This window comes from Cherax quadricarinatus, chromosome 21, assembly GCF_038502225.1.
Source record: "Cherax quadricarinatus isolate ZL_2023a chromosome 21, ASM3850222v1, whole genome shotgun sequence".
In the NCBI taxonomy this organism is placed as follows: domain Eukaryota; kingdom Metazoa; phylum Arthropoda; class Malacostraca; order Decapoda; family Parastacidae; genus Cherax; species Cherax quadricarinatus.
Genome location: NC_091312.1, coordinates 21,005,221 through 21,018,940, shown reverse-complemented (window position 1 = coordinate 21,018,940; position 13,720 = coordinate 21,005,221). Strand labels below are relative to the sequence as shown.

Below are 13,720 nucleotides of genomic sequence, written 5' to 3'. Positions count from 1 at the left end.
TAGTGCTAGTCCTCCAGAGTGTTGGCTAGTGGTATAACCTCAAAACTTCTACAATTGTATGTGCACATCTGTAATATTTTGCTTCGCACACGACTTAACTGTTCACCACTAGAGAGGAATCTTGTTAGATTTTTCTCAGTCACAATCGCTAATATTTATACCAAGTGGCTTGGCTTGCCCTTGCTAGATTTTAATGCTTATTAGACCCTACTTTGCTTGATAGACACTTAGAAGATCCTACCTGTTAGAAGCTTACTAGACCTTCCTGTACTTGTTAGACGCTTACTAGACCTTCCTTTACTTGTTAGACGCTTTACTAAACTTTACCTTACTTGCCAGACGCTTACTAGACCTTCCTTCACTTGTTAGACGCTTTGCTAGTCCTTATCTTACTTGTTCGACACTCAGCTGACCTTGCGTCATACGTTGGGGCTCCCGTGCAAATGTTCGTCATAACTTACTCTCACCAGACACTAGAAATACTAAGAAAAGAAAATTCCAGCAACAACGGACCATTAGACTTAGGCAAGACCGTTTGCTGCCTGAGAGCCTTGTGGGAAAGTAAACATAAATGTCGATTTGACATTTAGAGCATTGGTTCAATTTCCTTTTCGATGCAAATGAATATATATATATATATATATATATATATATATATATATATATATATATATATATATATATATATATATATATATATATTGTATTGCTCGCAATTACATATTATGCTCAGTTATCCTTTTTTAAATTAATCAACTAGAGACAATAAAAAAAAGCATTCACTTTTTTTATGGCGTTTAGAATATCCAAGCTCCTTTTGAGTCAACTCATGATATTCACGCAAACTGACATTTTTAAATACTTTCCTTAAGTCACCCCTTATTTCTTTGTGCCTTTTAAGAGTAAATAAATCCAGCTCTTCTAAACGTTGCTTCACACGTTACACTCTTACCTGCCACGCTAAGCGATGTCGGACAACCTTCGTGGCTCGTGTTAGTCCCTCTTAATGCATGGTGACTAAAACCGGCAGCTGTGTTCCTGAATAGAACATGCTAACGAAATCTACATGGCAAGGAGCACTCTGTAGTCTACTGGAGCCAAACCAAGACCTGAGTGGTACGTCAGTGCCAAAAAGGGTGCGGTAACATGACGGGTTCTGGGAGTAACTTTATTACCAACGACGTTTACCCACGCAACACAGTGGACACCATTATTAACCACGATTGAGACACTTATGCAACATATGGGAATCTTTATTCAGGAAACGTTTCCTGAATAAAGATTCCCATATGTTGCATAAGTGTCTCAATCTTCAACTTGTCGGTTTTTCAAACCATTCATCACAACTGTCAGACACTGCAACATCATGGGATCTTGTTACAAAGAATTCTTCTACACTTGTCCAACCTTTGGACGAAGACCTACTTCGACTAGTGGATGGTACCACTATGACCCCACCTCCTCCTGCTTCACCTCACCTCACTACAGTATATAAGCCTCGTCTACGGCCCTATGCTGTACATTCTACAAGATTGATGGACTGAACACATCGACTTCAGGCTGAGGGACTGATTACCTCAAACTCCTCCTCTCTTTACGCCTTTCTACTTTGTACTGGACTGATGAAGCCACTGTGTGGCGAAACGTTTCCTGAATAAAGATTCCCATATGTTGCATAAGTGTCTCAATCTTCAACTTGTCGGTTTTTCAAACCATTCATCACATTATTAACCACGTTTCCTCCGCACAGTGGACACTTGTCGAAAACGTTTCGCCCGAAGAGTGGAAACTATACCCACAACATTTTCCCGACGTAATGGATATCTTCATTATCTACAATGAATATTTTTATTATGCACAACGTTTCGCCCATGTACTACTGTATTATCCACCAGTATTTCCATGGATGCTTATGCACAGCGTTTCGTCTATGCACTATTGTTTGTTTGCAATCGTGTCATTACGATTTCTTAAGTCAAGTCAAGTCTTTATTTGATCCTCCATGTAAGACTGCATTATCTACCATCACTTCCATGCACCATCGTATTATTAAATAGCCTCTAACGATAAACCTAATTTAAAAATCTCTGAAATTCAAGATACAGGGTTTTTACCTGCCAGGCAAAGTGAGAATTTCATCCAAGAATTAGAAAATATAAATACGAATGATTTCTCGAAAAAAATTACAATTTTTTTTTTATATATATACTTTTCCGGAGAGTTGAATTAGTTGATGTCTCGCAATATAACATTTTATCTCAAATTATTATTTTCATCAGTTTAACTGTTGCTGCATTTAAGCAAATTTGTAGAGAATTAACACATGTTTTGTTTACCGTTTAAAAATGGATTTGACATTTGCGAGTTTCCAGTGGCATTAAAAAAAAACAAAAAAAAACAAGCAACCAAAAAAAATGGTGAAAGGTTTCAATATTTCATTGTTTACTTTTTCGGAAAAACTTTCTGAACGCCAATTATTTTATTTGTTGTTTTGTGTGTAAATGACAAGAGCAAACCCACATGGAGAGAATAGAGTAGAAAATAAGAAAAGTACTGTATGGTCACGACTCGGTGAGGTCCTCTTCAGCAGACTGACAAAGTACAATACTCTTCCTGTATTCTTTATATTGTCACACTGTGGGTGTCGTTTGTGGCACTGATCAGTGATTATTACACTTTTGTGATTGCTGGAAATATTTTCTACAACGATAACAGTCTTTATGGTTGTTATGTTGTGCTGTTTGTGGAGGAATATGACCACTTTCTGCGTTTTCATTTTCTTGACATTATAAAAACCTGAGCAAACAAAGCGTTACATGGACCCTAACTCGGGTCAGCCAGTGTGGGGATGCCAGCTGACTGACCTGAGGTCAAGCTCACGTAACATAGTTACACAACATAACCGCTATCATCACATCCCCTCCCGCAGTGCCTCTCATGATGGCGTACATCACTCGCTACATCTTCGGCACCGACAAGCTACGGCCGCAGGCATTCGAAGTTCGGGGCATCAATGGGATCAGCACTGGCGTTGTTCACTGTCAGGACGCCGCGATGCTCTCCCAGTGGATCAAACACATCACCAACAACATCATCGGTCTTACCAACCTCCAGGTCAGCTCTGCCCTCATATGCTGATGCATAAACAACTTTAACAACTCTGTTAGTCGTATCTTAAATATAAAACATATTTTGTTGAGTATTTTGAGAAATTGTTCAATGTGGTATTATGATAGAGGCAGCTATATCGTGTTCTGGACAAGAATGTGTGAAAATCTAGAGGTGAAGAAGGAAGGGGATGACGGAGTAAGAAGGTTGAAAGTGGGAAAATTAGCAGCAATGGATGAAATTCTAAAAACAGATTAAAGTGCTGGAGTTCATAGTGCGCTTGTACAGTATGTATGAAAGAACTAGAAAAAACTGTTGGATATACCAGGTAGTGCATGATGCAGTTGTGACGGGTAGACTGATTGGAAAGACAAAGCATGATTATCTCTAATCATATTGGATATCAGAAAGGGAAGAAATGAGGATCAAAAGTTTGCACTGAAATAAACAAGTGAGTAATACCTATATATAGGGAAATAAGCCATTTGTTCAATTTAATGGATTTGTAAATGACATATGGCTGGATAGGTGATTTAGCTGGAGCTTAAAATATAAAAAAATATAGATGATACTCTTTTGAATAATGATGCTATGCAGAGACTCACATTAAATTACATACGAAATAAGGGAAATATTTTCCAGTAAAAGTAGGTAATGTACAGTAATGTGGGATGACGCTATGAATTCTTTAATGTTTTTATATAAAAGGTAATAAGATAAATGAATAGTATGACAAAGTGGGAGTTATCAGAGTTGCTGTTTCAAGATGAGGCAGCCCAGTTGGAAGGTTGTGTAGAAGGAAGATGAAAGTGAGTGCAAAAAAAAAAGCAAAGTAATGAAAATGGCTGGAATGGATGTAGTGGGTAAGAAGTGACCGAGTTCTGATATTTGGGAATGAATGTCTTAGTAGGCTGGTTCATGAAAGAGTAGATGAGAGTAAAACATTTTGAAATAAAGTTGCAAGAATGTAAGGGAATCTGTGGAAAGAAGCAAATTTGACAGTGGATGTAAAAGGATAATTCATAGTGATGTGAAATTTTATTGGCACTGATGAAAGGCATGTTCTTTGAACGATGTAGCGAAGCGGAGGCTGCAGGTACTGGAAATATTGTGACTGAGATCAATGAGTGGTGCGAAAAATTAAGCCATTGTGCAGTGGCTGGACCAAATTACAAATAAAACTGTATTCTGAAGAGGAAGGTTTAGACGACTTATCAGCTAGTTCAGGATCATTGGCAAGTTACAACCGAACGAGAAAATGTGAAGATTATTAGAAGACGGTTAACTGAAGAAAGGTCAGTTCTCGCTCAGTTGTGACTTGATAATGGTCCAGAACGTGTTGAAACCTCACCTGAAGTTTCCACTTCATAGAACTGTTATTTATGAATTGTGATGTGAATATTATGCACTGAATAAGATTACAGCAATCACAAGGCTGTATTAAATTCATTATTCAAAAGTGGAAAAAGATTGTTACCATAGTTTGAATATGGTAAAATGATGGTTTAATGTGGGTTTATGTTGTAGGGAAGATTTGAGGAAGGGTGAGAGTGAGGTCATGATAAGTAGGAACTTGAGCTTTCAACCTGCGTGAGCGAGCGTGTTAGGTATAAGTTAGTAGAAGCAAGTGGTCGTCGGAATTTGACGCTCTGTCAGAGTGTGAGGATGGTAACTGGTTAGTAGTTGGACTTAGGTCTTATAAGGGAAATTTACAAGGCCTGCACTTTGAATGGGTGGAAATAATGAGAGAAGATGAGTCATCACTATATCTTGAGGACTGTGTCCTTATTATTCACATAATATTCACATCTTACCTGTTACATGTTATAACTTTAATTAAATAATCTTTACTTTTCTTTGTTGAAGCAATGTAAGAAATTCTGTTATATGGAACCTTTTTTTTTTTTTTTTTTTTTTTTTTACGAAGTTTCGCTCTTCCATCGTTGCTTAATAAAACCCACTACGTGGAAGAAACAGTCGTCAACATTGGTTCCAAATAGCCGAATATTATTTCCTTACCATATGTCTCTATCTCATACCATCACATACCCGGTATGTTACACCAATGTTATTCACTACCTATAAAAAAAAGTTTATCTTTCACTTTACATACAACAGCTGCCCCTTTTGCATTAGTTTTCTTATTGTAAACTATCTTGCCTACTGTGTCTCGCCCTCCCCCCCTTCCCTACCACATCTCTTCCCTTCACTCCTCCCCACATCCTCTTCACTTCCACTACCCTCCGACTTGTCCTCCCCACTTCCCTGCCACTTCATGCCCCACCACACAAACTCAATTATATTCATACTTACGTCAACCATCCCAATAAAGCTACTAACGAACAAGGCTTTGAATAAATAATAATCAAAGTTATAGCAACAAAAATAATGATAATACTAGTAATAATATTATTAAAATAATAATAAGAATTTATTGCTGACGTAGGAAAAATAAGGATAAACGTAACACGCTACTGTAAAACACTCAAACTGTGAGCGTCATCCAGGATTCCAGAGTCGAGAGTATTTCCAGATGCTAGTCAGAGGGAAAATGATGACCCAGAGCGCAGCATTATGTGCTATTCTTGACCCATCCTTAAGATACCAGTTAAATTCAATGGAACGATGATATTTCGTGGGAGGCACCACAAGAGGTGGGTCCTCGTCTGCTTGGCAAACTCTTCTCAGGATTTTGGTGTAAGAGGCTAGTAGGAATACTCTCATTTGAGAGACTGACTTAGGCAGCATCACGCTCACTTTCCAGTAACACCTAACACTCCAGCACAAGAGGATAGAAGACTAGGAGATAGAATATGTGAGAGTTTTATTTTTGCCTTCTACCTCTTTAATTTATTCTGCTAAAACGATGCGTCTTCATAACAGTTCCTCAGATATAACTTGATAATGGTCCAGGAAAGACCGAAACATCGTACAAACGTTTCCTATCGCAAGTGTGTACGTAGTTTTTTTTTTTTTTTGCGAAGAGTTCCAGCCACTGTGTTGTGTCGTATTTCCTCAGTGTGTGTACGTGGTGTTCGTAATATTTGGTGATATTCGTGTTTCTCACTTCTGTCCCACTGATTGTATATCAATAAGAAATATTGAAGACCTCTGTTGTCCCATTTGTCCTCGTGATGTCATAGGATAGATTGACTGCAGGAAGGTTAATCCTTTATAAGAAATACTATAGTACTTAAAGAACAAAAGGCACAATACCGTAATTAAAACAAGACTTTAATAACTGGCACCGACTTGGGGCAACTATGATCTAAGATTTATCCCTTGAGGCACATATAATTAGGTCAACTCTATACATCAACTGTATATGTATATATTATACATCACATATTGGGGAGAAGCCTAGAGTATGCAGCGCCAGATTGTAACCCACACCTGAACTAGTAAATATGTTGGAGAAACATCACAGGTTTGCAATTACACTGGTCCAGGAGCTGAGAGGAATAAGCTAAAAGACAAATTAGAGGAGGCAGATCTCACCATATTAGGGGAGCAAGATCCAGAGGAGGTATGATCACAACGTTCAGGATACATGAATTAATAGATTCTAGATGGAGAGGCTGGGATTGGAGGCGGATGAAAACTGCACATTCAAATATGCTGCAAAGATTTTTGAAAAAAAAATCTGTGGCATTTTGATGGAATGAACTGGATGAGACTCGCAGTTTACAGTTTGAGGATTTAGTTTTGATAGATCCAAAGGGATTAGAATCTCTCTACGTCGATCATGGAAAGGAAAATACTCGAGGCTTGTAGCTGAAAGTCATTTGACAGCAAAAGTTACATAATGGTTCACTCTGACCGGCTGACTCGGCAGGTATATATCAGAGGATATATGTTTTCACTACGTTACAAAGGGTCACCTTCCTTGCCGCCTTACCAAGCCGTCCCTTTTCCACATTCTTTAACCGTGCGTGTGTAAATGCACGCTCAAAATATCGGAATAAGTCCCACGCTGCCAGACGTAAGCCACCAGTCTTTCTGATTTCCTTACTCTCTGAAAATTATTAGAAAAATTTAAATTAATATGCACCAGTGAACCCTAGCCTAACTAAACCAAAACGAGGATAACAAATATCAAATTGTTTTGCGAAATTTCAAACTGGCAGAAATACACGAAAGATAATTCGTGGAACTTGGCTACACTCACTGTACAACAGTTTGGACCAAGACTTTTATAAGTCACTTTAATAATAGTGTTTGAAAACATATATAACAATCAGTAACAATATCCTTCCTCTCACACTTAAACAAAAACCAACAAAACACAAACTAATCTTAAAACCAATAGCAATAAAAGAGAACTCTATTTTCAACATATCCATTAAAAGAAAATAAAACTAAAACATTTTATCCTGAAAAATAGAGGATTTACCAGCACCGCGAGAAACCTTCCGTGCCGTGATATGTGACGCTGGCAACAGTGTAGAAAAGATTTTAGATTCTCCGTGTAAGTTGTAAATTTTAGAGTCCTCCCGAAGGTGACCGAGGTAAGTGCCGGGAAGGAGACAGTCCTGGGGTCAGCCTAGGAAAGTAGCGAAAGTGGGGAGTAGCAATGGGTGGGTATAGAGAATTTGCAAGAATTTTAAGTATAGAATTAGCAAGGATGGAAAGTAGGAAAGTAGCGAGGATGGAAAGTAGGAAAGTAGCTAGGATGGGAAGTACAGAGGTAGTAAGAATTGTAGATTGGGAAGAATCAGAAATGGTATGTAAGGAAGTGTCACGAAAAGTTTAGGTCTGGGAGAACTGAGAGAGACTGGCGAAAGTGGTAAGACTTAGAAACTAGAAGATTTCTGCGTCGATTTAAGAAAGTGGCAAAAGATTCATTCTTTTATTCTTTCATCACATATTGAATTACTGCTTCGTGATAAAGTTAACAAGTTAGCCAAGAAGGTAGAATAGAACTTTGGTGTGTTTGTGTCTGGCACTAGAAATATTAGGAGAGAAGTAAATAATGGAACTGTTATAGGAATGCAGTTAGAAGCCGGAGTAGATCTATCACTCACTATGATAATATGAACGTAGATAAGTACGTTCATGGAGCAACTTGTCATGTGAACAGACTGACTGATGTTGTTGTAGCCAGGCTTAGTCTTGGTTACGAGTATTTCTGGCAGTTTGACAGACACACACATGATGATTAAACCAAATATAAAGTATGTGGCCAACCCTATGGCCACTATCTTGAACACTGTGCTTTATTGTCCAATTATTGAGGAATATAGAGATATACAAACCATACCACTGGTGGGGTTTGAATCCGCGGTCAGAGGGGTTTGGAATCGTGTCGTTACGATTTCGTGAGTCAGATATATACGGTATAATTATCTATATGATATGTCAAGATATCTTATTAATGAAAATAAGATACCAGACATATTAAGCAAATATCCTAAATTTGCTTACAACAGGCAAGTCAACTGCAGAAATAAATTCGGCCTAGTTCATAGGCCTTTTGTGTATTCACACACTCTGGTTTTACCATCCACAGGATGGATATAGTGTACATAGTAAACTAGAAACTTCAGAGGCAAAATATAAAATCATTTATATTTTAATTTTCTAAAAAAAAAAAAAAATCATCGTCCCAAGTTTCCTGCAGTTTCTCTTAAGTCTCCTCCTCCACCTCATCCTTCTCATTTTCCTCCTCTTCCTTCTCCATTACCCCTCCTCCTCCTCCTCCTCCTCTTCTTTCCCCACCTTCTTCCATTCCGTCCTTTCTTCAGGTAAGACAGTCTCCTTTCCATTTCTTAATTATTATATCCCTCTCCATATGTTACGTCTTCACTTCTCAGTATGTTCCTTTCCGTCGCCTCATTTTATCCCTCTCCTTCTCCTCCATTCCCTCAACAGACGTCATTTTTTCTTGCTCACCCCTTCCACGTCTCTCCACATCTTGCATCCACTTCCAACTCCTTCATCCCTCGCTGTACACGTGGATGTTTTTCATTGTAAACTGGTTCTATATCCTTGATTCACCTGTGTTACAGATGCTGCTGCCAGCCTCACTCATTCACTCACTCTCCAGCGTTCCAGTTGAAGCTGCCAGCCTCACTCTCCAGCGTTCCAGTTGAAGCTGCCAGCCTCACTCATTCAATCACTTCCCAGCGTTCCAGTTGAAGCTACCAGCCTCACTCACTCACTTCCCTGTGTTGCAGATGAAGCTGTACAACTCCAGTTTCCCTGCGTCTGAGCATGTACTTTACATGGGGTGGGTGTGCGAGGGTGTACTGAACCACAACCTGCCCTGGCAGAACTGGAAGCCCAAGTTCATTGCACTGAAGGGCACAGACATCTATATGTTTGACACTCCGCCAGTGAGTATAACCTCTCCTTTTACTCATTCCTCTGTATTTTTCTTTCTCACGGTGCTTCTTACACCTCTCTTTCCATTCCATTCCCTTGAGAGTGCTACGGAAATACATTAAATTCCTTTACTGTTCAGTTTGAAAGAAAATACTTCCTAAAATCCATACCATATCCTAACTTCCACATTTTAAGCATGTTCTCTCATCGTCCTTGATGCAAATTGCAAAATATATTTTTTGACTCGCTTAAAGCTCTTTCGAAAATGTTGAGATGGTAATCCACTAGCTTCTGTCGTTGATGAGTTTAGAAACGACAGCACTGTCGTTTTTAAATTCATCATACTTTACACTGATAAGTCATGGTTGCTTAATTCTTGATACCCATCACCAGAACTTCAGTGTTGACGCCAAGGTTAACGCCAAACAGCGTTGACGCCAAACAGTTTTGACGCCAAACAGTGTTGACGCCAAACAGTGTTGACGCCAGTGTTGATTCCAGTGTCGACGCCAGTGTTGACGTCAGTGTTGACGCCAGTGATGACGCCAGTGTTGACGCCAAACAGTGTTGTCACCAGGGAGTGTTGACACCAATAACAATAATGAGTCTGGGAAAATAATGAGTCTAGGAAAAAATTCAAAGATTTATGAAGGAGTTTGGAAGGTGTGTCAAAGGAGGAACTTGAATTTGAACCTAAAGTAAGAAGGTGATGAGAGAAACAAAAACAAATAGGCACTAAGATATTAGTAATCAGGCTGGAGGGACGGAGTATGGAGAATGATTATGGCTTAGATATTTGGGAATGGATGTGTCGGTAGATAGGTCTATGAATAATGGATCATAGAATATACGAACATACGAGGATAAAAAAAGAGGAATGTACCAAAACTTATGTGTGGGTGTGTTGTGTGATCTCTGAAGGGTGCAGCGAGGCCGAGGCAGTGGAGATATGTTTGCTTGCAATGTGTGGTATAAATATTATGCAGGGAATTAAATGCACGGAAATTAGAAGGCTGTGTGGGGATTATAAAAGATATAATTGAAAGGATGGAGGATGAAGTAGACTAGGATGGCAAAGAGGGTGCAAGCTACACCCTACACCTGCGAAGGTGTAGGGTGAGAATTAGACTAGATGCCTGAAGAAAGAGTGAGGTAAGGAAGAGAAGCGAAGCCTTACAGAGTGATGAGGCGAGGAAATGGAGGGGGAGCTGTCAAATGGTAGAATGAGGTTAGGAGGAGAGGAGTGTTACCAGTTGCCAGGATGGAGGTAAGGAGAAAGGATGGTTTTTACAAATTCTTTTTTGTTTTTTTTTCAGCTCATTAAACTCACGTTAACACTGACCTCTGAGCAGGTTCTTCCTCAAGAAAGTAAATTACCCTGAATTAACATACTGAAAGCTTTTCCCAATTCGCTTCTCTCTGCTGAAAACACATTTTTTAATGAATGTTATCAAACCAAAAAAAAAAAAAAATCCTTTCTCTTTTCCCCCTCTCTTTATACTTCTGCTTCATTTTTCATCTTCCTCCATATTTTTTTACCACTTCCAGCTCTTCCCATCCTTCTTCTCTTCTTTTCCCTCCTTCCTGCTCTCCCGGAATCCCAAGAAGTATCGTGACTAAGTTTGGAGACCACGACCCGTCCGTGATTTCCCACGACTTCATAATTATCTGGTTGCCGCCTCGACAAAATTGCGTACTGGAGTGAATGTGGTGGTTCAGAGGACGCAATTATCGTCACTCCAGGACCCTCATCCCTGTACGCCTCGCACCCTGCCATCGCTCTTGCATCCTGCCTTCCTCTCTGCGCACTCTTCCCCCCCTACCTTTATAAAGCCTTTTCCCAGTACCCTGCCTTCCTTCCAATACCCTGCACTTTCGTTCCCTGGGCATGTTGGTACGCCCTCTACACGCCAGTGTCTTGGGCGATCAGACAGGCAGGCAGGCAGGCAGGCAGGCAGGCAGGCAAGCAGGCTGGCAGGCAGGCAGGCAGGCAGGCACACACGTCCACTGCATTACCATCCCTTCACTCACCTAATCTCCACCCCGCTCCAACCTCACCACCGCATTATACCGCCTCCTAGTTACCTTCCTCTCAGGTTTTCTCTGACGCTTTTTTTTTTTTTTCTCTCTGCACATGTCTTTTATTCGGTTTTCCATTATATATAAAAAGTATTCTCCAATACTCATTTCGTATTTGTCTTAGGGTTTTAGCCTATTTTCTTTCGTACAATATGGCTTTTGTATCTTGCATTCGACTGTAGACTTCATGAAATTTAGAGCAGTCGGAGATCCCGTCTCGCTCGTCACTCTTTCCCCTCCTTGTTACTGTTGTTAGTTTATCTGTCAGAGATGAACCTTGACACGAGTCTTTGTCTTAAGGTCATACGTTCAGGTGTGCTCGCTTTATAGCAAGGCACAGCAAGACTGTGTGCAGGGGCCCTGTGATGGATCACGGACTCTCGTCAGAGTATTCTGTCTCATCTTTCATCAAATCATATCCGTTCTCTTACTCCGAGTGTTCCATATCGAAAGGTGCATGGTGGGAAACTGTCTCCTGCTCCCATATACTTATTAAATTTATACTTATTACCGTTATACCTCTACTTATTACTCATAAGCTTGTTACTCTAAAGTGAAGCAGAGGCTTTACTTTCTCTTCATGCGTACCATATATTATGGCCATCTTCTTTGCTTTAATCTTTCGTGTTTCCTTCCTCCCATTATCTATTGATCTCTTACCCTGAAATTTTTCATTTATCTCAGTATTGACTTTCCAAGTGAATTTTCTCACCTACCCCCACCACCATCCTGCCTCTCGATCCTCTGTTCACAACTCAACAACCCTTGTGGGAACCTGCTCTCAAGATCAGTCGAGGAATGAAACATCGCTGTTCGAATGATATCCTTGAGAAGAATGCAAAGTGAAAATGTTGATTGCTGCCCGTCGTGTGATGTGATAGCTGTTTGTTGACTCTCACGAAATTAAACCATGTGGAGGACTTTGAGAACACTGGCTTTGTACATGACAAGGCCACAACTTCTCTTCTGTGTTGAAAGTGTGATGAGTCGCTGTGTGCAGTCCTGTCTTGTCCAGAATTCAGACATAGCATATGAGGATAAAATTCAAACTTTGTTCCAGCATCTCTGTCTAAGGCCTACTTTTTACTGAAAAATAATCTTTCTCCTATATACTGAGCCTGGATATCCTCATTAAAACTCTTACTGCTTTCAGTAACCTACCACCTATTCCATATACTTGCAACATCTGCCACATTCCTCCCCTATCCACCCTATCATGTGTCTTTTCCAAATCCATTAATGCACCCAAAACTTCTTTACTCTTATCTAAATACTGTTCACTTATGTTTCAATATAAATACTTGGTCTACACATCCCCTACTCTCCATAAAGCCTCCCTGTTCATCTGCGATCCTGCTTTCTCTCCCTTGCCCTTAATTCTTTCAATAATAACTCTACCATATACCTTTATGTATATATATATATATATATATATATATATATATATATATATATATATATATATATATATATATATATATATATATATATATATATATATAGATATATATATATATATATATATATATATATATATATATATATATATATATATCGTGCCGAATAGGCAGAACTTGCGATCTTGGCTTAAATAGCAACGCTCATCTTGCCATATAGGACAAGTGAAAATTTGTGTATGCAATAATTTTGCCAAAAGCATTCTGAACCTAACTAAAAATATATATTTCACTGTGTTTGTTTAATAATAAATTATTGTAAACAAATATAAAATATATTTAGTTGGGTTAGGCTAAAATTGTTCTTGTTATAATAAGGTTAGGAAAGTTTTCTAAGATTCTTTTGGAGCAAAATTAAATTTTTTTACATTAATATTAATGAAAAAAAAATATTTTTAAACGTATAAGAGAAAATTTTAGAAAGGACTTAATTTTAAATGAGTTCTTGCTAATTGACCAGTTTTACATATTCGGCACGACATATATATATATATATATATGTATATATATATATATATATATATGTATATATATATATATATATATATATATATATATATATATATATATATATATATATATATATATATATATAATTATAAAGTTAATCTGTGGTTAACTCATATGTAACAATTTATAATTGTTTCCTATTGCTGTAACTCAAGTAGGTATAGAAAGGAAGCTTGTTATAAGGAACATCTTTAGGAACTGCTGCCCTAAGTACAAGAAGTGACAATTATAATATATATATA

General features: G+C 38.5%; 1 protein-coding gene across 1 annotated transcript in view; it reads left to right on the top strand.

Annotated features, from left to right (window-relative positions):
- Positions 1-13,720, top strand: part of Syn2 (Syntrophin-like 2) — a gene marked incomplete at its 5' end in the record, with an annotated part of 584,160 nt that overhangs the window by 539,356 nt on the left and 31,084 nt on the right. Inside the window, 2 exon segments of the mRNA XM_053777238.2 lie at positions 2,930-3,114; positions 9,285-9,443. Of these exon segments, the coding sequence (XP_053633213.2) occupies positions 2,930-3,114; positions 9,285-9,443 (344 nt within the window).